At 49.4% G+C, this 27,992-nt stretch overlaps 1 protein-coding gene across 1 annotated transcript in view; it reads left to right on the forward strand.

The window, feature by feature from the left end:
* The window catches only part of PTPRT (protein tyrosine phosphatase, receptor type, T), a 694,385-nt gene extending 666,856 nt beyond the window's left edge, over positions 1 to 27,529 (forward strand). The window contains exons 31-35 of the mRNA XM_014543700.1: positions 2,676 to 2,807; positions 15,843 to 15,968; positions 17,020 to 17,183; positions 19,872 to 20,007; positions 20,697 to 27,529. Coding sequence (XP_014399186.1) covers positions 2,676 to 2,807; positions 15,843 to 15,968; positions 17,020 to 17,183; positions 19,872 to 20,007; positions 20,697 to 20,750 — 612 coding nt within the window. The 3' untranslated portion in view covers positions 20,751 to 27,529. The remainder of the gene's footprint in view (positions 1 to 2,675; positions 2,808 to 15,842; positions 15,969 to 17,019; positions 17,184 to 19,871; positions 20,008 to 20,696) is intronic.
* The last annotated feature ends 463 nt before the right edge of the window (positions 27,530 to 27,992 follow it).

Genomic DNA, 27,992 nt, shown 5'->3' on the forward strand with positions numbered 1-27,992 from the left:
TCTTCCACAAAATACCGACTTCTGCGCATGGGCCACGAAGTTTCAATCGCACTGTACGTGCGCGCCCGCACGTGGTATTTTGTGGAAGAGCCACACTCAAGGGGCCAAAGAGCCGCATGTGGCTTGCGAGCCTCGGTTTGGCCGACCACGGGCTTAGAGCATTCCAAAGTCAAGGTGTGTGCATATGTACATATGTATATATGTTTGTGTGTGTGTGTGTGTGTGTTAAAATGTGGAGCCTGGGGGTGCACTTGCACTTCCAATTTCTCCTAGATTTGTCTTCCACTTGTCATGGCTGCCTCTCCCTGCCTGCCTCATCCAAGCAAGGATCAAACATGCTCCTGGCCTCCACTTAGTAGGTTAGACGCTGCCTGGAGTCACAGGCCTTCTGCCAAGCCGGCTCTGAGGCTGATCGTATTCTCTTCGTCCACAGGGCAGTTCTCCGGTGAGCCATCACTGGGGCCTTCGCCTTTCTTACAAAAAAAGAAAAAGAAAAGGTCCTTATCTGTATTCCAGCTCAGTCTGTGCTTTATCTGGTAACCATAGCAGCTTCGCTCCCAGCAGAAAAATATGAAGTCCTCTGGGTTAATTTTTAATGTTTCCCTGGTAAAGGATGATGTTATCCATGAAATGGATTGCTGGCCGATCCCTGAAACCCGGCAGGAGCACGGATCTCGAACATATTTTCAGATAAGGCTTTGTTGGGCGTGCTGGCCTAATAGAGCATTTATCACAGAGACGGGGAAAGGGAAGAAAACTAACATTCACCGAGTGCTGGGCACACGTCGGGCCCTGGACTTACACCGTCTCGCTCCTCATTTGCCTATTATTATCCCCATTTTCCGGATGGGCCCTGAGTGTCAGGGTATTTCCATGACTCTTTCCAGGTCAACTAGCTAAGAAACGATGGAGTCAGAATCTGAACCAAGTTTTTTACTCTGAAAGCCTGGATTCTTTTCCATGGCTGCCAATGGCCCAAAGACATGCTGTCTGCAGCTACAGTGTAGCTTTGGGGGAAACTATTTTGCCCTCTCAGACCTTCCTCTGGCCATACCACTGACCAGGAAGAGGCCCTTAGAAGACAGGACCCCCTTAGTGCACAGGTGGCATCCACAATTACACGGCTTCTTCTTCTTCTTCTTTTTTGCTGCAAGCACACTGAGAGAGCACAGAATGCACAGGTGCTTTGGGTAATCTCGTTGGCAGGGTCTTCACCTGGTTGGGATAGTTTTTTTTTGCCTCAAGCACACTGAGAGAGCACAGAATGGACAGGAGTAATCTCGTTGGCAGGGTCTTCACCTGGTTGGGATAGGCGAGCTCCTCTCCTCTCCCCACCTTCCTGCTGACTCCTGACTCCACTGAAAACAACTGGGACTCCAACAAGAACCAGCTCCCAGGAGAACTCGTTGCAAACATGGGTTATTTCTCAGTTTTCACAGACCACTGGTGAGGCAGAGAAGCTCCCAATCTTTCCAAGCACCTTCTCTCAGGGGACTGTAATAAATAGGGCCCCGTCGAAGCTTCAGGAGTAGTCCAGACTCACCTAGGCCATGTCCTCTGGGCCTCAGTTTCCCCATCTGAGTATGGGGCTGAATTTGTTTGCTAGACTGGTATTGGGTTTCAGTGTGCCAACACAATATCCCACAATGCCCGTGCCAAGGTTGAAGAACCAAGTCAGGAGTGTGTCTGCCCTGACAGCGGGCTCACAGCTTGGTTCTTGTTTGCTGGTCTTTCACAGGCAAATCTCACTCAATATGTAGGACATCATCCATTTGGAGTTATGATTCCCATTTTCTAGATGAAGAACCCAAGATTTGGAGAGCTCTAATAACTTGCCAGTGCTTAGCATCAAAAAATGTCACTTTGCAAATGATGCCTGAATGAATGAATGCATGGATAATTGAATGCATGGATGGATGCATGGATGAGTGGATGCATGGATGAATGCATGGATGCATGGATGCATGGATGCGTGAATGCATGGATGAATGCATGGCTGGATGGATGCATAGATGGGTGAATACATAGATGAATGAATGCATGGATTAGTGAATGATGGGTGAATGCATGGATGAATGGATAGATGGATGGATGACATAATGTACAAGCGGCAAAGCTGGGTTTGAAATCAGGTCTGCCTGATTTTAAAACATGGGAACCTTTCCCTGCTCCACTGGACACTCTAGTGCCCATCTTCCAACGGCCCAGCTCAGCCCTCCTTCCAGCCTTTGGCAGGATGAGCCTCCTGCAATAGAAGCCCCTTCAGGATGCTCTCTGCCATGGGCTGAGCCAACTCCTCCTACAGGACTGTGGGCAAGGGACACAGATATCCCACTTATCCCAAGAGGAACCTTGGCCAGCAGAGAAGCAAATCTGCATCCAGAACCTTTCATTTCGGAGTAAAATGATGATTATTTGCTGAGCTCCAAGACACAAATAATTTATTTGGATAATCCCCACCCGAGTGACACTTTCCTAATGAAATGTCCTATTTTGGAGAATGAGTTCATTATGAGACGCCCCTTTGCTGCCAGGGCACCCAGAGATCACAGAATGGCCAGGTGCCTTGTGTAACCTATTTGCAGGCTCGGGGCCTCTGGCACCATCTGGGCCTCATCAGCATTAGAACATCGCTGATGGACGTAATTTATGAAGCCTGTGTCGTTCCTTTTCAGAGCCACAAGCAGCCCGCGGCCTTCGTGGTCACGCAGCACCCTCTACCCAACACCGTGGCGGACTTCTGGAGGCTGGTGTTCGACTATAACTGCTCCTCCGTGGTGATGCTGAATGAGATGGACACCGCCCAGGTAGGAGGAGGCCCGGCACTGCCCTAGGTGCTCAGGTGCGTCAGGGCAGCCGTGCCCTAGAGTTGGAGGGAGAGTCCTGAGATCCAGCAGAGGGGCCTCTGCCCCACCAAGCTGCTGTCTGATGGGCACGGGGGCTGTGAGCACCAAGCAAGCCCACTCCTCTTCTGCAGGGCACCTCCTGGCAGGCCCTGCACCACAGGACCCTCCATATCCCAGCATTGACTCCCACTTGTGCGGGCTTTGTCTGGCCCCGCACCGCCCAGCCTGACTGTGCTCCATTCCCCAGGCACTAGTTAGGGCCTTGTTCTGAGTCATGCAGAGCTCACAGAAGAGACTGCTGCGCACCCCCACTCCCCGCCCCCAGCTCTGAGGGTCTCCAGCCCTGCAGAAGGAGACTGCCGCGCCCCCCGCCCCCAGCTCTGAGGGTCTCCAGCCCTGCAGAATATCCTGGCCACAACCCCACCCTGCCCCCTCCACAACGCAGCCTGCGGGACAGCCTGGGGCTTGCACCTTGGACCCTTTGCCCACTGACCACCAAACCGAGCCCAGGCTTTGTCACAGGTGGCCCTCATGTCCAGCAGGCTTCATGCCTTGCCCCTCTGAGTCTGAGGGCTCCAAGCATCATGTGCCTACAGCACCTCTCTGTGCTCACGAGACAGCTTCCAGAACCCACATCCCATGGCAGGGCAGCCACTCCTGGGTAGAGGAGGGGAGACTGGCCACCTCCTCTGGGGTTTTCAAAAGCAGTCCTTTCACTTCCTGAAGGAAACTCGCAGTAACGCAGTGCACCTGCGTGGGAGCGCGGGCCTGTGTGGGAATGAAATAAAGCTGGTCCGAGCTGTGGTCTCAGCCTCACAGTCTGGCTACAGAGACAGATGAGCAAATTGTCCCACCACACGGGGCAGCGCTATAATAGAGGTCAGCGGCGAGTGCTGTGTGCGCGGGGAACGGGGAGCAATTAATTCTGCCCACAGGGTGAGGGAAGGCTTCAAAAGGAAGGTGACTGTGGCCTTGAAGGCAGCAGAGATGCGGCGTGTGGGGGATGAAGTCACTGGGAAAGGACATTCCAGGCAGAAGGAACAGCTGGGGCCAAGGCAGGGTGGGGTGAATGTGGGCAGGCTTGTCCACAGAGCACCTCACAGCTCCTTGTGCAGTGTGGCTGGGCCCCAGGGTGTGTCAGCAGGAGAAGGTGGTGACGCTAGAAAGCACCAGGGCCCAGCTTGCAGAGGGCTGCCCACCCAGTAAGGAGCTTGGGCCTTGGCCTGCAGCAAGGTAAGTGGTGGTTGTTTTAAATACTTTTATTTTGTATGCAACAGAATCCTTTCTTCAAATTAGAAGTTTCCATGCAAGCCCAATATCTGAAGGAGGTATGATTGAGACCTGCTAGCATTGAAGTGGGGGCAGGGGGCCTAGAGCTTCACCCACCTGGTCTTTTAGCTCCTCCAGATGCCTCTCAGAGAGTCACCTAATCTGGGTACCTTTGTGGAACCCCTGGGGTTCCTAGGAACACAGGATTGAAAATACTGTACAGGGAGGAGAGATGTTGAGAGATTGTGCAGTGGTGTGACAGAGTTCCTGTTAGAAAGCTGAGTCTGGGAACCAGTGAAGAGAAAAAAACAAGGAAAAATCTGGAAACTGGGAGATTGGGGCAGAGGGTGTTGCCAATGTGCAGAATTAAAGGGATTATCTGGCTGAGCAGGTGACCAGGAGGTGGGAGAACAGAGGTTGGATGTGGAAACACTGCCAAAGCTGAAGTGCCCAGGTTTGGGGACCAGGTGGATGTGGAAGTGAATGAGAAGAAGTCATGGACAGGGTTCCAGTATGGGTCATCAGGTGTCTGGGGATGTGACTGGCCCCAGTGGGGAAGGCAGGGGAGGAGCTGGGGAGGGAGCAGGAAGGTTGGGGAGGCCAAGAGAGGCGCAGGTTACAGAAGGGAATGGAGTGTGACTTGGGTGTGCATGTGAGAGACATTCCGGACAGATTCCGCTTGTTCATTCGACCTTGTTGGCCAAGTATCTGTTGTTTGCCCGACGCTGTTCTGGGTGCTGGAATGCATCAGTGAGCGAGACATAGGAAGAAAGCAGAAAACTCCCATCTCTCGTGCAACTTCTGTTCATTTTCTTTTAATGGAATTTTTTAAATTTTATTGTTGACAGTATTACCGATGTCTCCCATTTTCTCCCTTTTTGCCCCCCTCACCCAACCCCTGCCCCACCCCAGGCCTTCCCCATGCTATTCTGTGTCCATAGGTTATGCATGTATGTTCTTTGGTTAATCTCTTCCTGTACTCTCCTCCAACCCCCCTCCCCCCCTCCCCCCCCCACACACACACACTGAGACTGTTATTCTGTTTCCTACTTCCATACTTCTGGCCCTATTTTGTTCACCAGTTTATTTTGTTCTTTAGATTCTACTTATAAGTGAGATCATGTGATATTTGTCTTTCTCTAACTGCCTTACTTTGCTTAGCATAATACTCTCCAGGTCCCTCCATGCTGTCTCAAAGGGTAAGAGATCCTTCTCTTTTACAGCCACGTAGTATTCCGTTGTGTAAATGGACCACAGCTTTTTTTTATCCACTCTTCTACTGATGGGCACTTGGGTTGTTTCAAGATCATGGCTATTGTAAATAATGCTGCTATAAACATAGGGGTGCATATATTCTTTCTGGTTGGTACTTTGGGATTCTTAGGATATAGTCCCAGAAGTGGGATCACTGGGTCAAATGGCAGTTACATTTTTAATTTTTTGACGCAATTCCATGCTATTTTCCACAGTGACTATACCCACCAACAGTGTACTAGGGTTCCCTTTTCTACACATCCTCTCCAGTACTTGTTTGATTTATTGATGGTAGCCATTCTGGCAGGTGTGAGATGATACCTAATTGTCATTGTAATTTGCATCTCTCTGATGATTGGTGATTTTGAGCCTTTTTCATGTATCTATTGGCCATCTGTATGTCCTCTTTGAAAAAGTGTCTATTCAGGTCCTTTGCCCATTTTTTAATTGGATTGTTTGCCTTCCTAATGTTGAGGTGTATGAATTCTTTGTATATTTTGGAAATTAAACTCTTACCAGATGCATCATTGGCAAATATGTTTTCCCATACAGTAGGCTCCCTTTTCATTTTGTTGATGGATTCTTTTGCTGTGCAGAAGCTTTTTAGTTTGATGTAGTCCCATTTGTTAATTTTCCCCTTTGTTTCCCTTGCCCTAGGTAATGTATTGGTGAAAATACTGCTATGAGAGATGTCTGAGATTTTATTGCCTTGTAGGATTTTTATGGTTTCATGACTTACATTTAAGTCTTTTATCCATTTTGAGTTTATTTTTGTGTAGCATGTAAATTGCTGGACTAGTTTCATTTTTTTTTTTTTTTGCATATACCTGTTCAATTTCCCCAACACTATTTATTGAAGAGACGATCTTTACTCCATTGTATGCTTTTACCACCTTTGTCAAATAGTAATTGGCCATATTGGCATGGGTCAATTTCTGAGCTCTCTGTTCTGTTCCATAGGCCTATAGGCCTGTTCTTGGGCCAGTACCAGGCTGTTTTGATTACAATAGTTTTGTAGTATAGTTTGATATCTGGTATTGTGATTCCTCCAACTTTATTCTTCTTTCTCAGTATTTCTGCAGCTATCCTGGGTCTCTTTTGGTTTTATACAAATTTTTGGAATATTTGATGTAGATCTGTGAAATATTCATGCAACTTCTGTTCTAAAGAAGGGGAGACAATAAACAGCACACACTCTATAGTGTCCTTAATTGCATGTTAGAAGGTACATGGATGGGAAAAGAAAAATGAGAGGGTGATGAAGATTGGAAGGCTAGTTTGAAGCACAGGATGCAGCTGTGATAGAGTGACCAAGGTGCACCCTATGGAGAAGTTCATTCGAGGGGAGGTTTGGAGGAGTGAGAGAACGAGCCACATGAGCATCTCAGGAAGAGCATTCCAGGCTGAAGGCCAGCCCACACCAAGGCCTATGGTGGGCATGGCCTGGCCCATTTGAGGAACAGTTTGGAGGCCACTGAGACTGGAGCAGAGTGAGTGTGGGCACAGCGGCAGCAGGTGACACAGAGACACAGCAGAACCAGGTCACGGAAGGCCTGGGGAGGCTCCTAGGGAGAATTTTGGGTTTTACTTGGAGAGAAATGAGGAGCCACTGACAGGTTTTGCAGAAAGGAGTGACTTGAAAAAGTAACTCAACATTTTTTAAAAAGCAACCCTCTGGCTGCTGTGTTGAGAATAGACTGTTGGTGTGGGGAGGGGGAGGGTGGCTGCTAAGAGTGGAAGCAGAGAGAACAGAGAGGGACTTTGGCAATAGTTCAGGTGACAGGAGATGGTGGCCTCAACCTACGTGGTAGCAATGGAGTGGGTTCTAGGCATATAAGATCCAACAAAATATGAAAGTTGAGAGAAAAATGGATGACTCCAAGGTTTGGGCCCAAACAACAGGTGGTTGGAATTTGAGATAACCATGAAATTAAACCAATTTCCATAAAACAAAGACCCTTTCAGAGTTCCAGAGTCAGAAGGTATCACCGCCAGGTTCCTTTGCCTGAAAAAGTAAAACAGTGAGTGAATGCTGCTCCATGAGCCCATGAGCAGAGTAGAGCCAGTGAAAGCCTGTGTACCGTTCCCTTTTCCCAACATCCATTGTGTGTGTGTGTGTGTGTGTGTGTGTGTGTGTGTGTGTGTTTATTGTTGTTGTTTTATCTTTATTGTTGGAAGTATTACAGATGTCTCATTTTCCCCATTGACCCCCTACACAAGTGATGGTGAACCTTATCAAAAAATTCTATATGTGACACGGCACCAGAGTTAAGTTAGGGTTTTTCAAAATGCTGACACGCCGAGCTCAAAAGGTTCGCCATCACTGCCTACACCTACACCCTACACTCTACACCTGCTGCCCCCCAGGTCTTCACCACACTATTATCTGTGTCCATGGGTTATGCATATATACATATAAGTTCTTTGATTAATCTCTTCCCACCGACCCACGCCCACCTTCCCTTTGAGATTCTACAGTCTGTTCCATGCTTCTATGTCTCTAGATCTATTTTTTACAAAACCAGAGCTCAGGCACAGAGGAGGATTTTTGAAGAGCCTCACTTTGGGACACATAGAGAAGCAAAGGTCAAGGTCATTGGCTGTAGCTTCCCCTTTCAGGGCGGGCCCTGGATGAATGAAGATCTTTCAGCCCCAGATGTTGATACAGCCTTTGAGGACTGATTCTCTAAATGCAAGCAATCAGGCTCAGACGTTCCCCGAGGTTGGCTGCCATACGCAGCTGGCAAGCATCCCCTGAAATTGGTAGATGAATAGAGCACTTACTGATATAAATATCACCACCACAACAGCTGGGCACCTTGCGAAAATAAACAATGACACAGCGTGAGCATCAGAAAAGCTGCCCTCAGCACCTGGAGGGGTGTTCTTTGAAGTGGCACTAGCATTTATCTGCCAGGGTGCCTGTGCCAAGGCAGCCTGTAGCTTCAGCCATCACAGCAACACCGACAGGGCAGCCCCAGGTCCCAGGCACATCAGATTGCTCCCAAGAGGACCAATGCCACATCCTGTGGTTTGGGGGCTATGGGGGCTCATGTTGGTGGTGTATCTATAAGTTGCAGCAAATAAAGTTGAGAACTGGATGAGAGATCTGAGTGCTTTACTGTCTTGCACTACTGGCCAGATCTGTCTGCCTCTGCTTAGAATCCAATATTACTTCATTCAATCATCCATCCCCAGCCACAGCTACTCTTCCGTTCTCCACAGTGGCTGCCATTCAAAGATAATTATGAATAGGTGGGGCTCAAGATAAAGACTCTCAAAGCAACTACATTCAACCTTAGAGGCTTTTCTAGCTCTGTGGGACTCCAAAGGCCTGTGGCCAGATTAGTGGGGCAAAATCCCAGAACCACAACATCCAGTAAATGACACTGTGGTTTCTGATGGGTATACCAGAAAGAACATTTTCAGTCACCCCCAATAGCATTGACAAGAGCTTGTCCATCTTTAATGGTTAGACCAGAGTTGTGGGGGAAGGGGTTAGAAACAGAAGGAAGCCCTCTTCATGGCCATGCCACACCCACCACATTGTTTAGAAAGCTCAGGAGACCCTCTGTGACTGCTCTGGGGTGTGGCTGTGTGGTGGGCGGAATCATGCCCCCCAAAAGATGTCCACATCCTAATCCCATTAATGTGTTATCTTACATGATAAAAGGGACTTAGCAGATGTGATGAAGTTAGGCATCTTGAAATGTGTAGATTGTTCTGGGTTATCCAGGATCTTTATAAGTGGAAGGAGGAGGATCAGAGTATGTCTATTTCTTTCACCAGGCAGGGGAAATTTGTCATTATTTTTTCAAATAGGTTTTCAATTTCTAGCTCCCTCTTTTCCTCCTGGCACCTCTACGATGTGAATGTTGGCATACCTAAAGTTGTCCCAGAGGTTTCTTATACTGTCTTCATAATTTTGGATTCTTTTTTCTTTTTGCTGTTCTGATTGGGTGTTTTTGCTTCCTCATATTCCAAATTGCTGATTTTATTCTCAGTGTCCTCTACTCTACTGTTGATTCCCTATAAATTATTCTTCATATCAGTTAATGCATCTTTCATTTCTGACTGGTTGTGTTTTATGGTTCCCAAGTCCTTTTTCATGCTGTGGAAGTTCTCACTAAGTCCCTTGAGCATCCTTATAACCATTGTTTTGAACTTTGTATCTGGTAGTTTGCCTGCTTCCATTTCATTTAGTTCTTTTTCTGGAGATTTCTCCAGTTTTCATGTGTGACATGTTTCTTTGCCTCCACATTTTGGCTGCTTTCTGGTGTTTGTGCCTATGTATTAGATAGAACTTCTGTGTCTCCAGGACTTAGTAGAGTGGCCTTGTGTAGTAGGTGTAAGTCTCAGTGGCACAGCATCCCTAGTCACCTGAGCTGGGCACTCCAGGTGCACCCCTGTGTGGGTTGTGTGCACTGTCCTGTTGTAGTTGAGCCTTGATGGCTATTGGTGTTGCTGGGAAGGATTGATCCCCAGGCCAATGGGCTGGGAGGGCCAGCTGCAACTACAGTGAAAGACCTGATGTGCAGGTGTCGACCCTATGGAGCAGGACTTGCTTCAGTGGGGCTTTGGTGCTCACCGAGTCCGCTCCTTGAGTGTGTCACTTGTGGATGTGGTAGGACTGTAATCTGGTGTGGTCTGAAGCTGACCACCAGGTGCACTAGCTCTGCGGCCTCCCGAGATGTACCCTGCCTGTACCCTGTTGGAGGCCACCTGGCATAATACTGAGGGATCTGCAGATGGCTGCTACATGTATTGGGCTTGGAGGTACCCAGAAGAGGCCAAGCTGTGAACCAAGGCTGGCTGCTGCTAGTGCCAGGCCTGGGGTCACTTAACAAGAGGTACAGAGCACACTGAGGCTAGCAGCCGCTTGAGAGATTTTAGGAAAGTCCGAAGCATGTATGGAAAAGCCACTGGAAAGGGCTTGGATGAGCCCAAAAATTGGGTGGGGCAGGGTCTCAGGGAATCACCGGGGTGGAGCAAACTGTGAACCAGGTTGATGGATACTCAGATATGGCATCTGCCAGGCAGCTCTGTGATGGGGAGGTCTCAGCATAGGAACAGTGACCTCTGCCAGCACTTCTGTGTGGGAGAAAGCTGCCCCCAGCTCTTGCCCTGAAGCCAGACAATTCAGTTCCTCCCCGTATGTCCCTGTTTCCTTTCAAGCTGCTGCCCCAGCACTGGAGCTCAGAGGAAGGGAGTCGAGTAAGTCCGTGTGCAGGCCCTTTAAGAGGTGTCACTCAGCTACAACCCCTGCTGGTTTTTACAGCCTGAATTTATAAAGACGTCTCTTCCCAGCACTGGAAGCCTGGGATGAGGGGTCTGGTGTGGGGCTGGAGCCCCTCACTTCTCAGGGGTACCTCCACAGCCAAGGTATCCCTCCAGATTAAAATAGGCCACACATGGGTGTGGGACCCGCCCGTTCAGCACCTCCACCTCTCCTACAGGCTCGATGTGGCTTCTTCTTTAATTCCCTAGTTGTAGGACTTCCATTCAGCCAGATTTCAGGTGGTTCTGAATGATGGGTGTTCTGAAGATTAGTTGTATTTTTTATGTGGTTATGGGAGGATTCTCGTACCTTGTTTACCTACACCTCCATCTTGACTAGAAGCCAAAAATTGATCCATTCTTAAGTTGCATAACTCAGTTGTCTCTCTCCTACCTGTTTCTAACATGCCCTGGCCTTTGCCTTCCACCCACCCTTTTCCTGGAAATGCACGCTGATGCAGCTGTCATAAGTCAGTTTCCACCCCTGATGGAGACTGTACTGTTCACCCGCCGGACCATGGAGAGGCTGCATGGAGGAGGGGTGTGCGGATCACTATGATTATGGCCCATGTGCCTCTCTCTGTCCCTTGCTTTGTGTCCACTGCTTCACGCACCATCTGTCTTCCTTAACTGGCCACAGTATTAAAACCAATTATGTGATTTGGACTCTTTATCAAATCTATTTAAAGGAATTTTATAATCATGAACCTGAATTTTAAAATCAATTCAGGTGGGTCTTTTCTGTTTTTCTCTTAAAAATACTAATTCACTTCATCTTGGGTGGCTTGGGCCTGGTTCCCCCCACCCCACCCCACCCACCCTGCTCTGTGGATTACAGGGACCTTGACAAGTAAGTCTTTAATTTCTGAAGTTGTATATTCCTTGGCTTTTCCATTTTGTCAAAGTATTATTTAATTAACAAAAGGCATACTAAGGTGTACAGAAATATGCTTTAAAGTTGTTTATTCCCCAAATAGGACATATGCTGGTTTCCATTCAATGCATCGGGGCACATTTATATCAGTGACTAACAAGCTTTCTGATTCCATCAGCGAAAAACAGATGATGTTTAACAGTGGAGCTGCCTTTGTGTTTGTTATTGTTCGAGTATGAACTTGCTCTTTGCACGGCTCACACAGCCATGGAGACCGTGTGGAACAATATATGGCAGCTGTTCCCGGCCATCCACACAGGCGTCATGACTTCCGCTTGGTTTAACTTGTTCTGACAATAAATAACAAGAGCTGCTCTGCTTTGCTGGAGGAAGCCTGGCCGTTTCTAACCAGCAGCCGAGCTGGGCCGGCTGCCCTCAGGTGTGGTGCTGGCAGGCCTGCATGTCTGAAGTGAGGAAGCGCTCAGACAGGCAGCACCACCCTCCCCCGTGCTGGGTAAGGAGGGAGATACTGGAGTAAAAGGTGGAAAAAGGCTGTTGGTCCACACTCTAGGCCAGTGGTTGGCAAACTGCGGCTCGGCAAACCGCAGCTCACGAGCCACATGCGGCTCTTTGGCCCCTTAAGTGTGCCTCTTCCACAAAATACCGACTTCTGCGCAAGGGCCATGAAGTTTCAATTATTTTCGTTGCTACTTCATAACTGTAATGTTGCTACTGTTATGAATCGTAATGTAAATATCCGATATGCAGATGGTCTTAGGCGACCCCTGTGAAAGGGTCGTTCGACCGCCAAAGGGTTCGTGACCCACAGGTTGAGAACCGCTGTTTTAGAGGGTCAAGTGGGCTTTTGAATCCCATTTCCAGGGTCCCCATCCCCAAGATTTCTATAAAATGCTGATGCTCATGTGCTCATGGTCTGGCCCTCAGACCACATACATGTTTCTGCTTTGTTTCTTTGTCACCCAGGGATAAAGCTTAGTTCCTCGCTGGTTTCCACAGGAAATCAATACATATTGAGCACTGTGCACGTTATTATAAATTTGCTGAATATTTAGGTTAGGAGGGGGGTCACATGACACATCGATTCACTTCCGTTTTACTGGTTCCACTGCATCCCAACCTCCCTCTCCCATCTCCTGGGTCCCCCTCCAGAACATTCCACAGGTCTCTCTCCTTTGACATGCAGAACAGTGTCCAGTCCCCAGTGCTCCCCCAAGCTGGTTGATCAGGAATTTTCACAAGGGCAGTCCTTTGGGTATTATCTTAAAGAGAAATTTTCATAAGAGCTACTAAGTGGAGGGAGAAAAAAAAAACACTTCACTTTATCCATCTTGTTTGAGGGGCACTCCCCCAAATTGCCTAGTAATTATAGCTCACATTTACTGAGTGCTCACTACTTACAGACCCCAGTGCTAAGCAGACACATTCAGATCCACAGCCACTCATAACTCGGAGAAGCTAAACGATTTGGCCAAGTCACTCAGCTAGAAAGTGGCAGGGCTGGGATTTGAACCCAGGGAGCCCTTTTGCTACACTGCCTACGTGGCCAGAAAGGCCGCGCCCACCAAGGCACAACCCCAGCGGCTGGAGGCCAGGACAGCCTTGAGCTAAACCATAGAGGACATTTCTTGTTGATGAGAATCATTTCTGAGCCCCAGAGGGTCACTGGGAACACTCGGCTCCCGCCCCTTCCTTCTGTCCCCGTGGCTAGATTATGTGTGGCATCCTGAGCTGTGGGAGACCCTGATGATCCTTGGCAGCTCAAACGCCACGTCACCCACACTGTTGCTGCCGCCATCTCACAAGTGAGGGAACTCAAGTGAAAGGATGGCTCTGATTTAGGATTAAGACCCCACACACTTCCCCAGCCCTCTGGGCATTACGGGAGAATGACCCGGAAAATCAAATGCAGGGAAGTGTCCCAAATGTAGGAGTCTTGTTTGAGGCATAGTAGAACCTATTAGCTTGAGAAATTGGTCTGGAAATCTTATTAAAAGAGACAAATAATTCCACATTCTCTCCAGACTGAAAATATTGGGGGTAACTGACTTTCCCTGATGCCTCGGACCCCTGTACCTGATGTCGGGATCACGGTCAACTTCTGGCAAGGCCAAATTCAATGCAAATGATAAAGGCAATTAGTTTTTTAATGGGCAGTTCTGATGAGCTCTGATTTCTCTGGCCAGTCACAGACTTATCAGTGCTGGTCCCTCACCACTGGGAAGGGTGCAAGGCAGGAGAGCCAATGGCAAAGAGAAATGAAGGTCAAATTGTGGATCTGTCATAACCGCCCAGCTCAGCAGATGACTGTCCAGCCACAGGGCCCCTGTGACAGCCACCCACACACATGCTCGGTTAACCCCAGTGGAGATGCCAGGAAAGCAACCACCATTCGTTAGGTCTTTGCTATTTGAGACAGGTGATAAGAAGAATCCTTCAGCTTTAAATGTGAGGCATTATCATAATTGTTATTTTTGTGGAGCGCTGATAGGTTCAATAATACTGTGAATCGCTGGGATTCAGTGGGTGCTTATGCCATGCCTGTTTGTTCACATGCGCCATCTCCTTTATTCCCAGAACAAGCTGACAGTGTAGGGGTCGGCCAACTTTCTCTGTGAAGGACAAGATAGGAAATATTTTAGGTTTTGCAGGCTATGTGGTCTGCTCAGCTCTACCATTGTAGCTCGAAAGCAACCACAGACAATACTACATAAACAAAGAAGTACAGCGGTATTTCAATAAAACTTTACTTACAGAATCAGTGCCGGCCAGGTGTGGCCTATCCTGTGACCAATATTATCCCTGAGCCGGAATTTGGGTTGCACAGCTAGGATGTTTGGAGATGTGTGCTTTCTCTCTCCTTCATCCTCCCTCCTCCTGGCTTTTCCATTCTGGTTCCAGTTCTGGAGAGAGAAAGAATAGAGAAAATGCCCTTTTGCATGTGACTGCTCTCTCTCCACAAAGGGACATCGATCCCTTTCATGAAAATCCTGCATCCGTGGTAGCTGTGAGGAGGCCACTGGGTTGCTGTTTGCAAACTGGCGTAGGCTGTGGCAGACCAAGTGGCCTCAGAGGCCTCGGTGGGTCTTGTGAATCTCGGCTCCATCCTCTGGGCAACCCCCAGGTGGAGGGTCCATGCTGGAGTGGCCCCTGACAAGCATACAGCCTCAACTTGGCTCTTTTCCGTGCCCAATGCTGAGGCCTATAGACCTGGACAGCGTCCACCCCCATGATCCTTGGGAAGCAGGAATTTGAGGAAGCACATTTGCCCCTCTGAGCCACATCCCCTGCCAACTACCTCAATGTTCTTTCTCCAACTGAAGTCATCTGGTGGCTCAACAGATAGAGAAGAATGAAGTGTCTGTCTTCTTTCTTCATGAGACTATAAACCTAAGGAATCACTTGTGATCTTAGGCCATGGGTTCTCAATCTCTGCACTATTGATATTGGGGGCCAGAGTCCTGGGTGGGGGAAAGGTATACCCTCATTGGAGGATATTGAACAGCATCCTGGCCTCCACTCACTAGATACCCATAGAAACCCCCAGGTGTGACCATCAGCGATGTCTCCAGACATTGACAAATGTCCCCTGGGTGACAAAACCACCTCTGGCTGAGACACCGTCTTAGGTTGAGGGGCCACCGTTGCCTTTGCTCTCAGCTGTAGGATCTGATTCACAATTCCAGAAAAATAGGAAAGATCACAGACAAGACTTCTCAACACCATGCTGCATCACCTTTTGTAAGGTAAGCATAGTTATCCCCATTTTACATATTAGAAAACTGAGGCCTGGGTCACACAGCTAGTAAGGAGCAGAGCCTGGATTTGCACCCAAGCATGTCTGATGCCAAAGCTTATATATATTCTAAAGTGTTCATGATCTGATCATGAAATGATTGTAAAGGTTTTCCTGGAATGGGGAAGTGTTTGCCGTGGTTCACATTAGTGAAAAGAAAACTAGAGGTTATACCTGCCCTTCCCTTGGAGTGTTCTACCTAAGTCTGACAGCAGCGCTTCGAGGTAAATACCATTCTCCCCATTTTACAGATGAGGAAAGTGAGGCCCAGCAAGTCTAACAAATGGTGTGAAATCATCACAGCAAAGTGTTTCTGTGTTCAGAGCTTCGACTTTTCAACAACACCCCCCAAAATGGGTGGCTGCTCCCCAACAGGGAAGCGGAGTCTAATTTCCTACATGACACGCTGCATCTCTAGCCAGTGTGTTCTGCCTACGATAAGAAAGGCTTAGTGATACATGAGACTAACGCCCTCCCACCCGGCCTCTTCCTGTGGCCTCTTTCCCAGCTCTGTATGCAGTACTGGCCTGAGAAGACCTCCGGGTGCTACGGGCCCATCCAAGTGGAGTTCGTCTCCGCAGACATCGACGAGGACATCATCCACAGAATATTCCGCATCTGCAACATGGCTCGGGTAAGTGTGCGGCCACCATTGCATCCCCCACCGCACACACACACAAATAGATGGAGCCTGTGGGAGAGGAACCTGCCGCTAATGAGTGTCCGGGCTGAGCTCTTGGATCATTTCGTCCTTGGGGAAGCGATGCCTCTGCCGATTCCAGCTCCAGCTCCAGCTCCAGCCCCAGCCATGGTTCCAACACAGGTTCGCACAGGGCGACATCCCGCCTGCCATCTGCCTGTTTCCTGACACACTTGCTGCCATGTAGACAACACTTAGAAATTAGCACTTTCCCGCTGCGTCGCGCTGTTTTGGCAGTAGATGCAGCCTTTGATTGGATCCAGTAAGCTTTGGGCTAGACCCTGGGAACCACACCAAAATGAAGAAGAGCCGCTTCCAAGAGGAAACTCACTGGCTGGGAGGAGGAGTATGTGTGGAAAGGAGCAGCTTAGTAACCTACGGAATGGTGGCTAACTAAAGTGACATGGGCCTTTATTGGGGCCCAGGGTGAACAGAACTCAGCCCCTGCCTTCGGAGTTCACTATCTAATGCAGTGATGGCGAACCTTTTGAGCTCGGCGTGTCAGCATTTTGAAAAACCTTAACTTAACTCTGGTGCCGTGTCACTTATAGAAATTTTTTGATATTTGCAACCATAGTAAAACAAAGATTTATATTTTTGATATTTTATATATTTAAATGCCATTTAACAAAGAAAAATCAACCAAAAAAATGAGTTCGCGTGTCACCTCTGACACGCGTGTCATAGGTTCACCATCACTGATCTAGTGGGAAAGTGAGATATATTCTGGCACATGAACCTCAGGGAAAGGGCAGGCTTTTCCTGAGGAATGGAATGTTTGAATTGGGTTTTGAAGACTGAGTAGGAGTTTGCCAGGTTGAGAAGGGGTTCAGGGCAGTCATGGCAGGAGAATCAGTGTGCACAAAAGTGTAGAGATGAGTAAAGAGAGAGTCTGTGACTCTCCCCGTGATGACATGGCTGAGACCTCATTTAGTCTGTCCTCCACCCAATGCTGCAACAGCCCTAACAGCCTCTCTGTTCTCAGCCTCAGGATGGGTATCGTATAGTCCAGCACCTCCAGTACATTGGCTGGCCCGCCTACCGGGACACGCCCCCCTCTAAGCGCTCTCTGCTCAAAGTGGTCCGGCGGCTGGAGAAGTGGCAGGAGCAGTACGACGGGCGGGAGGGACGCACCGTGGTCCACTGCCTGTGAGTACTGTACTAGGGAGGCATCTCCAGGGCCACAGGGTGGTGGGCGATAGGACGGCCTTGAGGATGCTGGCCACAAACACTAGTCCTAGGCACGCCTGGCTGCACCACATCTCAACATCCCTGAAAGGCCAATGGGAGTGTATTCAAATAATCTCAACCCTTCAATGGACTGGGGTTGCCCTGAACTAATGTTATGTGACATATTTACTGATGCAAAACCTGGTAGCCTTTCCCCAAACATGGAGTGTGGTCAGACCATGCCCCTATGCTCCCAGGAGGCAGGGAAGTCCCACCCTCCAGCAGGAAGCAGGATGTGGCCTGCCAGTCACAAGAAGGCTCAGGATGAAGAGGGTTCCATCAACTAAACCCTCTTCTATTATTTCCTGAAGAAGAAAAGGAGGAAAGGGGAATGGGTTAAGTGAGCTCAATGCCAGGCAGTTAAAATGAGTCACCTCATTCCATCTGTGAGGTAGATTTTGTCATGTCACAGTGAGAAGACTGAGGCACAGGCGGTGAGGCATCAGGCAGTTAAGAGAGGAGCTTTGATTAGAATCCACTGGCCTCCAGGCTAATGTGCCATCCATTAACCCACACTCCCACTCTGAGTAAACCAAGGGGTTCATCCACTGTGTCTGCAACACTTTTCCCAGGGCACCGTGGGCTCAGGTCGGCTGTGTTCATACTTCCATTACTGAGGTGAAATGGAACCTTCACCTCCTGTCTTAGGACAGGCATAGCTGGGGGCACAGGGGTTCCAGGTCAAACAGACCCTGATGTCATCACGCAGGGTGGAGGTCAGGTCCCTTAGAGGACTGTGGCTGACAAGCTGTCTTCAAGGAAATCACTTAATTTTATGAGCCTTAGTTTACTCATCTGTCTAATGGGTACATTGAATTAGGTCATTGTAAGGCTCTGTGACATATTTAGAAAGTAAACGCAATTTATCTGCCAACATACAAATCTGCAATATCATGGTAGCAAATATGCAAATGCCTGTGTCCAAGTCCACCATAGGAGTATAAAGAGAAGGATCCTAGAGACCTCGGACCCAAAACAAACCGGGAGTGATGACAGCTCGTGTGGAACATTTGATTCACAACCATTCCCTTTGCTTCTTAGAACCTTAAAGTCATTGGGGAGACATGACTGAGAGGGCCCCCTCTTTAAAAAGGTGTGTTAAGGAAGATTGGGCCAGAGACTTCCCCTTTTCAGAATAAGTATTTGTGGAGTTAGTGGAGGCATTAATAACACCTACTGACCTCAGAATTGTCTTTTCAAAACCAGCTTATTCTCTTTCTAAAAGGAGGTGCACACGCATGTCAGAAAAGTCACAGAGCTTAAAGCGAAGTTCAACACACACAGCTCAAGGGCCATCACCAGTAGCAATCCCCCTTCCCAAGGGATGCCCACTGTAGTCCAGGAAGATGCCATGAGGTGTTGCATGTCTCATTGGTGGGTGACATCAGCCAGGCTGAGCTGGCTCTGCCCACATCCCAGAAACTGGCAGCTGGTTCCCTGCCAGCTAACCCTGCTCCCTTCAGTTCCCTCCCCCACACTCAGGTGGCTCTCCTTCAGCCCAGAGCCACACCCATCTCACCAGGGTCTCATTCCACTGGCCCGAGATGCCTCTTCCTCTTGGGCTCTGCTGTTCTTGCTCCAGAAAATACTGAACCCTCCCTCCTGGGGGTCCCTCCCTCCTCTTTCCTGTGATTGGTTTTTATCCCTCTCTTCCCTGTCCAAGGTGACCAGCAGTTTGAACCAAAGGAAAGCGCAGGGGTGTCCTTCTATCAGCAGGGACCTTGGCACCCCTGGGAGCCACCGTCACCAAAACAGACACTGAAATGTAGGCGCTGGCTAGTGAATGAGGGCAATTGTCTGTACTTGAAGCATCTGGTCGTTGGATGTCCTATAGATAAAACATCTGGGAGATCAAGTGCCTTAGTTTCATCCAGATGTTCCTTAGACACAGACCATTACATGAAATCATTAGTTACTCTTGGCAACACGCCCAGGAGTTCCGAATCAGGCAGATTCCAAAAGGGACTCTCTGTAAAGAGTTGAGATGTCTCCATGAAGATGGCATATGGAGGCTCAGAAAGAAGGAGTGGCAGGGAGCTGGCCCTGCCAAGGGCTATCTCTACTCTCCAGAGCTGTAGGGTCTTGCTTACCCAGGTGTATAAATAGAGACTTATCACTTCAGGATACAGTATCTCAGACCCAGCCTGGCCCCCACCCAAACACCTGGGCTGGCTGTCCCTAGTGGGTGGGAAAACTAGGCGGGAAATCATACACAACCTTCAGCTGTCTTCACTGGATGAGTGGGTGGACCCAGAGCATCCCTTTGGACAAGGATGCAGGCACATGAATAAAGATACCATGAGGCCTGAAGGTTGGCGTCGGTGTGCCATGGTGACTATAACCTGCTCACAGAACCAAGGAAACATCAAGCTAACGGAACTCTCCCGGGTCCTCTAGTCCAACCCCTCCATTACATGAATGGGAAACTTGGAGCTCAGACAAGGAGTGACTTGCCCAAGGTCACAGCAGGTTCGGGGCACGCGGACCCTGACACGTGGCTCGGGTTAGGGCTTTCGCCAGTGCCTTACCTTGCCTTGGCCAAGGTAGCCACTCCCCCATGCCAGTGGGGCACCCAGGACTCTGGCTCACCCTTCCCTCTGTGTTTAGAAATGGGGGAGGCCGCAGCGGGACCTTCTGTGCCATCTGCAGCGTGTGTGAGATGATCCAGCAGCAGAACATCATTGACGTGTTCCACATCGTGAAAACGCTGAGGAACAACAAGTCCAACATGGTGGAGACCCTGGTGAGTGTCCCGAGAACTGTTCCCCTCCAGGCAGGGCGTGACGCTAGTTCCCTGTGCCAGAAGAAACCAGCGTCAAATAGTAAAACACTCGGTGACTTAGCACCTACAATCGACATCCTTTGCTTCCAGTCTCACCAACTTCTCTTTCCTGCAGGGCAACCCACATATTAACCCTGATACACCCCACTGTTTTACTCTCTGCCCGTTCTTTAGGGAAGTACCACTAACCCAGGCTTAGGGGAAGGGCTTCTGGATTGTAGAGTGTGGATTATGTTTTGGATCCAGTTCCATCCCAGTCTAATTGACTTAGGCTAATTTTATGAATACGGTATTGGGAGAGGACACTGGAGAAAGGGATGGAAAGAGACTGGGCAGATAGAGCCCCCAATGAGAAGACCTGGTGCAATGATGGGGACAGACCACACTGTGAGTCTTTAACCTACTCTCAGTGGATCCCCCTCAAAGTCTGGTGTGTAGACCAGCAGTAGCATATGGGAGCCTGGTAGAAATGTTGAATCTTGAGTCCCATCCAAGATCAACTGAATCAGAATCTGCACAGATAATTCTGAGCTGTTAGCACAGATGTAGGTAAAGTTCGTTCCAAAATCGTACCTCTAAATGCATTTTCCTTTCCTTTCCCTCTCTCTCCTGCCTTCCCTTCTTCCTGTCTGCCTCTCTCCTCCTCTCAGGAACAGTATAAATTCGTATACGAGGTGGCATTGGAATATTTAAGCTCCTTTTAGCCTGATGGGATGGGGAGCCTGCCGGAGTCCAGAGGCTGCTGCAGTCAAACCCCCTTTTCTGTGAATGGCAGTGACGGGTGAAGAGGCGGCACCTGGCCCAACTCCAAGGAGAAGACTGGTGGTCTCATGCCTGGGGTGGGCCCTGCACCTTCTGAGGGGCTCCTGGAACTGGGAGATAGGCTCTGAAAGGCCCAGGCTTCTCCTGCACCCCCACCGGCCACAGATTCGGACCCACAACAAGGCCCCGGACTTCCCAGTTCCCCGACCTCTTGCTTCTGCGCTTTCCAAGTGTGTGGACCTCATGGCAAGCCAGCTGGGGGTGCTGGGAGATGCAGGCTCGCTGTACCTCCGGGGCCTGCTTCTCCTTGGGAGTGAGGAGATGTGTCTCCGCCTCCACGCTGTGGGGGCAGTGACTTGGCTCTTGGGGTCCCTGCCATGCTGCCCTCTGCAGTCTCCTTCAGTGACCTGGGGCTGTCCCGAGACCACAGCAGAGGCCCCATCCTGCCCCCCTGCCTGCATGGAGCTAGCCCTCCAGCATTCTGTACCCTCCCCAGCCCGGGCCTTGACCCTCTGTCACTCACGCCAGCCTGCTGGGTCCACAGCACTCTTGGATAAAGGTTTTCTTTGCTTTTTTGTCCTCGGTGGGAGGGGGTGGAACTGCAGGGATGGTGGCTGCTCCTCCTTGTCTGTGAAAAGGGACAACTGCCCGGAGGCAGGGCTCGTGCTGACCCTTGGGTGGCGCCCCCTTTGGGAGAGATGACAGGATAAGATTTGATTATTTTCCAAAGCATATATTAAAAGAAACTTTCTTTTGGGTGATGTAAAATCTAAGTCTCTTATGTGAAAAAAAAAAAGGGAGCGGGGCTGGGAAGGAAGTTTGGGTGTGTAGCTACAGGACCAATCTCTCAGGCCTGTCATCAGGCAACATCCTTAAAGGGTCCCACCTGGGACGGCCCAGCCACTGACGAGGCAGAGTCGGCTAGACGGAGGCCGCTCCTCTGGCTTCTGGGCAGCTGAGTCCCAGCTTTCAGCATAATCTTCCTAGGAAACCCCGCTGCTCTCCTGACAAAGGCCACTGTGGACCAGTTATGCTTTGGTTTAAAATGGGCCGAGGGGATCAGGCCTGGGAAACTAGGGTCCTGCCCAAGGATGTGTGAGTCAGTGACAGGGAGCCGGCATCTGCTAGGCATCTCCTGTGTGTCAGGGTGAACCACTCCGTGTGCCATCCCACAATCTTAGGGACACCCCTGCCCCGGGGAGAGCGCGTGCCCTTTCGTTATCTCCATGTTACGTGAGGAAGCCGAGGCATCTTCCTCAGCGGTGAAATTCTGGGCTCCAAAAAGGCGAATAATGGCGATAACACTTATTTTCCATACTTTCTTCATCCTTTCTCAGCCAAGCAATTATTTTATGGAGGGAAAATAGGGCCAGAAACTTCTGGGCAGAGAACTTCACAAATAGAAATTTAATTCTTTCTTTCTGGTGCCAGTTCTTCTGGGAGGCCCAGAATTTCAGCTCTATTTTAGTGCCTCGTTCCTGGCTCCCCAGGAAAAGCTAGTCTCCTGTAATCATTCCTTCGCCAGTGAAAACCATTCCCTGTTCCCTCGGGCAATGCTGTCTGCCGCCAGAGACTCCCTACCTTGTCTCTCGCAGGGGCGTGGGCTCAGGACCTGTCAGCCTTGGGGTTGCCTGGGATGGAGGAAGCTGCATCGTGGAGGCTGCTCTAGCCCCAGACAGGAGGAATCAGCAGCTCCGAGTGCACTGGGGAAACTGAACCACGGTGCAGCGCAGGAGCCACGGAGCAGGGAGCCTGTCTAGGGCTTCCTAGAGGAGGTGACTCCCACCCCAGTTGGGTCTCCACTGCAGGAAATCCAGGCCAAGATCAGCATGGGCAATGGCAAAGAGGTGTGGGAAGTTCTGGGGTGGGGGCAGTATAGGGGGAAGGGCAGCCCACCCAGAGGTCAGGAGAGGAGCCAGGGTCGGGGGTGAATGCTCCGCCAACAGTGCAGCTTCACCTCATGGGCCACAGGGAGCTCGGGGTGACGCGCTCAGCTCAGTGTTGGGGCAGGCGGCCTCTTCCCCTTCATCAGACACTGTGAAAACACTCCCTTCAGCGTGTGCTCTTTACTATCACATCTGTTTGTCCGCTCATTATTTTGTCGCTGGAACAAAATACGCAGGGGATTGTGAGCTTCTGCTTCTGTGAGAAACAGGGTCTCTGCTCTACCAGGGGGCAGGGTGACCCAGCCAGAGCCCACAGATGCTGCTCCCAGTGGCACGGGCTCGGGAGCTGTCTAGAAGTCCGGGGACTTGATCAAGGAAGGGCTGTCACTTTGGAGGTTCAAAAAGAAACCTCTCAAAGCAAAGGAAGAAAAAGGAGCCCCAGGAAGAACTCACTCTTCTCCTTTCATGGGCCCTTCCCCGTGAGCTCGAGCGGGTCCCCGGGCCCCAGCCCCCACTGGTTCTGCTGGCCTCGCCTGGCTCCAGTCCACGGCTCCAGCCGGCGCTCCCCCAGCCTTCAAAGAGCCTACAGCCTAGCAAATCACCCTGTTATATGCTCCTTTCTCAGATCTCGGCTCATCCATACAGAATGAGGGGACTGAGGCTACTAACACAAATCCTGAGATTTATTCTGCTCAGGAAGGGGTAAAACAGCTGGCAGATAAAAAATGGCAGTGGCTTCTATCCTTTCAAATGGTAGGGATTTAAAATGTGACTTCAGGCAGAAGGAAAACTGTAAAAACTCAGGCCACAGTGGGATAACCAAGGGCCAGTGATGGTTGCCGCCGTTCGTCCCTCATTTCCTCACAACCCAGCCACCTCCCAAGATAGCAGGGCAGTGAACGGGTCTTAGGCCAGTTTACAAAGAAGAAACTGAGGCTGGTGAGTGGAGGTGCCTCCCGAAGATCCCACATGGCCAGGGCTTGGGTGAGATGGGGCACCGGTGCCCAAGAAGTTGAGCTTTACCAAACACCGCCTCCCCCAAGGTACCTTCCCACCCCCCACTTACAGGGGGGACTCACCTTGCTCCATGCAGAGGAAAACTGTTTGTGGTCTCTGTGTCTCCACAAGTGGGACCAGCTTCTCATTTCTGGATACCAAAGGGAGTGCCCTCACTTAGCGCAGGGCCTCGTGGTTCTCACCTCCTAGCTATGTACCCTGTTGGGAGAAGAGGAAGGTATGAACGAGGAGCCAGGAAGCATCCCTACCTGCATATGTTTACGATGTCGGTAGCTTTGTCCAGGTGGAGTCCACACGGTTGCTAATGCAAGCAAACCTGAGCACACACTGCACATGAGGGCCTGGGGTCTGGAAGGCTCTTCACTTTACTTAAACCACAATATTTATGGGTTCCTATGACACACAGGACCCTCCCTGCAGGGGGTGCTACCCGGAAGCACTGTTACCATAGTACAGTTCATCCATTGGTGAGGCATGGGTTGTGATAGAAAGAGCTCAGTCTTCGGTTTCCCAGCCCAGCTTCAATCCCCGCCCAGCCATTTCTCGGCTATAGATTGTTGGGCCAACCAGTTAATAGGAAGAGATGTGAAATGAAGAGCCTCGGCCAATAGAAGAGGTAGATTTGGAAAGCTACAGACAGGAAAACAGGAAGGCAAGGCCAGGAAGTTGGGACCTAAAAGGAATACTCAGAACCAAGGATGCATATGGTCCACTGGGTAAGTGGTCGCTTCTATGACACGGCAGGCCAGGGGATGGGGAAGGACCAGCCAGAACCACCTAGAGCAAGGATGTTGCTTTATGTAAGTCTCGGCATCTTAGGGCAAAGATGATAATTTTCCCTCTGGCCAATCATGTTTATTCACACCCGTTCCCGTTGCTGAGCTAGCTCTTGCTGTATGCCCTCACCAGGACCCACACTTCCTCAGCTCTGGGTGAATCTGTTGTGTGCACAGAGGTGTCAGTCTAGTAAGGCTGCTGCAGACAGCAGACGTGAAGGCCAGGGAGGAGCAGCCAGGAGGCACTGCCCAGCCCAGATCCAGAGCCATTAAAGGAGATGGATAATTCTGCACCTCATTGCCTTAGAACAGAACGAAGAAAGCTGCCCTCCCTTAGCCTGTAAATGGTCACTCCTGGGCTGGACAGACAGGCCATCAGCACCACGATGAGGCAGAAGTAATGCCATGGAAAACATGGGTGATTCCAAGGGTTAAATGAACAGGATCCCAAACCATGATGCCAACAGATTATATTGGGCCAACAGACTTAGGAACAAATGGTCGACCCAAGCTGCAGGGCAGTTCTAAAGATGAGACATGATGGCCATTTCATCTCAAAGCCATGACTTGCCTGCCTCGCCATCTAACTAGTCCTGACTTGCCTGCCAATGATGCCAGCTCCAAATCACAGCTGAATAAAACAGGGAAGCGGGCAAAGTAAGTCCAACTAGAGGAGACCAGCTGAGATTCAGCCTTTTCCTAATTCCCATTCAAGGGCTCCATGTTGGAGGTTCTCCCTGTATCCTTATCTAGAGGTGATCAAATGCAGGGCCTTGGCCTCACCTCCCAGAGACCTGCCTTTGAGGTCACACACTGTCTGAACAACAGGGAGAGAAGTCAGTGGCAGAGAATGGAGGGGCTCTAGTCTCCTCTGGCACACATTTCAGAGTCAGGGACATGATCCTGAGAAGCACAGCAGAGATGTCTAAGTCATATTTGCTCATATGAGCAGATTCTCTTCTGGCTCATTAATAACCAGAGATAGACTTCTGCATGGCATTGGCTGGCTATACAACTGTCTTATAGAGACCAAGGTCACCTCTGTGTCACTCCTACCTACCCTGAAGAGGCAGGAAAAGGTCATCAGAGGGGCCACATTCACCCTCTGAAAGCCACCCATGAATGTTAGGTCCCCAAGATGAGCAGTCAGCACACCCACAATGTTAGACCCCAGGCCTGGCATCCTAGTTATCTAAGAGGTTGGGGATACCCATTGGAGCTGATACAAGGGATGTGGGAGGACTCAGGATGGCAGAGGGTCCATAGGGAAGAGCTACTGGAACATCCTTCTGGATCTGGGAGTTGCTTTGGGTGGTGAGAATTGAACCCTGATCCCTGGTTGGAATGTTCAGAGAATGAGGGTCTGGGGACCTTAGAGTGTTGAACAGAAAGGTATTGGTATGAAAGTCTGGAGCTCAGTGTAATTAATGTAACTTATGGATCACTGATGAGTTAGATCCTTAGATTTGGGGGGAGGAAGGGGGATGTGATGTAACCTGCTACAATTGCAAAACTGAAATACACGTACTTCAGCGCCTTTGAGCTTGCAAGTACAAATCAGTGGACCTCTCATATGATGGTTCAACAAACTCTCAGTGCCTACCATGCCCGCATCTCCCCCATGGAAAATTAATGATATAAGATATTTCTTGGGTCAAAGTGCCCAAAGCTGTATGGAGGCTTGGAGGGCAAATTGTTTTCATCCCAGGTCGAATCAGTCTTCTGAAGGGTCAGGCACAATACTAGTGCCCATATCCTCCACTGGTCTGTAGATTGTTAGAAAATTCAAGCACAGTTTGCTAGTCCCAGGTTGCTCCTGCGAGTGGAACTAGGATCAATGGGTGATACTTAGTAGCTATAAGGAACAACTTGCTGTCTGCCAGAGAGGAAAGGCTGTCCATCTCAGCAACGGTCCAGCAGAAGCCAGGCATCTCTTTAAAGGGAAGCAGGAACATTGCTGTAAGGGCCTTTAAGTTGCTTCCCCTCAGGAGGGTGAGAGCTTATGGAGCTGGGATCATGTTTGAACTCTTTCATTCCTGCAGAGCACAAAGCCAAGCAGGTTGTGCTTGGTTTATGCAGGTTGAAGATCCCCTCTCCTACCCGAATCTCCCCACCATGCAGGCCCAGATGCTGCTCTGGCACCAGATCTAGGGCTCATCCAGGCTGGTTATCACCAAATAGCCCAGAAAGAACAGCTGCTTTTGTATAGAGCCAATGCCCAAGATCCCTGACTAGACCAGCCATAAGGTGAACAAGGCTGTCAGTGGGAGCCAGAACCAGTCAAGGTCCAAGCAGGACCCAGAACAGGATTTTGCTTACCACATACATTATCTCCAGAGGTTAATTCTACCCCCATGCCCCACTCCCCACTCCAGGCCTGTTGGAGTAGACTGCAAAGCAAAAGCACAGTGACTGTTGATACACAATTATAACCATCCCTACTATTATCCATCTCATTGCCAGGTGTACCCTGGGCTAGGCCAGACTAATCCAGGCTAACCTATATTGGCAATCAGACTCAAAGCACTTTTCTACCTTCTCTTTCCACCCTATATCCTACTACCCAATGAAAGGCAAAGGGTCAGGCTTCTTCTACCATTGCCTTGACTACTGGACACCATCATAGCCCTCTCAGAGCATCATGGGGTTCCCACTCAACTCCATGGAGACTGGCATTTTCACATCCACTAGGCACATGCCACTGAGTGAGACCGAAGTCTCCACGGTGTTAGCAGCCTCCTCCATGAACCCCGATGGCCTGCACTTGTACAGTTTGGGTGTTTGATAAATAAAGCACGTATGAGAAGAGAAAACAAAATAAATCAACTTTTTTAAAAGCCAGCACTGTGCTGTCAATGTTCTTCTTTTTTTTTTCCTTTTTTCTTTCCAATTCTAGCTTAAAAAAGCAGAAGTAAATAATGTCAGGTCAATGAATATCAGATATATTTTTTGACGTACATTACAGTGAAGTGTAATCTTTTTACACCTGCAAGTCCATCTTATTTATTCTTGTAAATGTTCCCTGACAATGTTTGTAATATGGCTGTGTTGAAAATCTATACAATAATTTTTTTTCCTTTTTCTTTCCAATTCTAGCTTAAAAAAGCAGAAGTAAATAATGTCAGGTCAATGAATATCAGATATATTTTTTGACGTACATTACAGTGAAGTGTAATCTTTTTACACCTGCAAGTCCATCTTATTTATTCTTGTAAATGTTCCCTGACAATGTTTGTAATATGGCTGTGTTGAAAATCTATACAATAAAGCTGTGACCCTGAGATTCATGTTTTCCTAAGATATTCGCTCTGGTGTCTTCCTGACGTTGGGTCGGGGTCAGGTAGAGATGAGTCAAAGAAGAAAGAGGAGAAAAACCTATTATCAGCTAGATTTCATTATATTTATGTTCACTTAATCCTTATATCTCTGACACCGGAAATAGTATCCCCTCTTTGCAGATGAGAAAGCTGAAGTTCATAAATATTAGGGGATTTTATGTGATTAC

This window comes from Myotis brandtii, unplaced genomic scaffold (assembly GCF_000412655.1).
Source record: "Myotis brandtii unplaced genomic scaffold, ASM41265v1 scaffold333, whole genome shotgun sequence".
NCBI classification, from domain to species: Eukaryota; Metazoa; Chordata; class Mammalia; order Chiroptera; family Vespertilionidae; genus Myotis; species Myotis brandtii.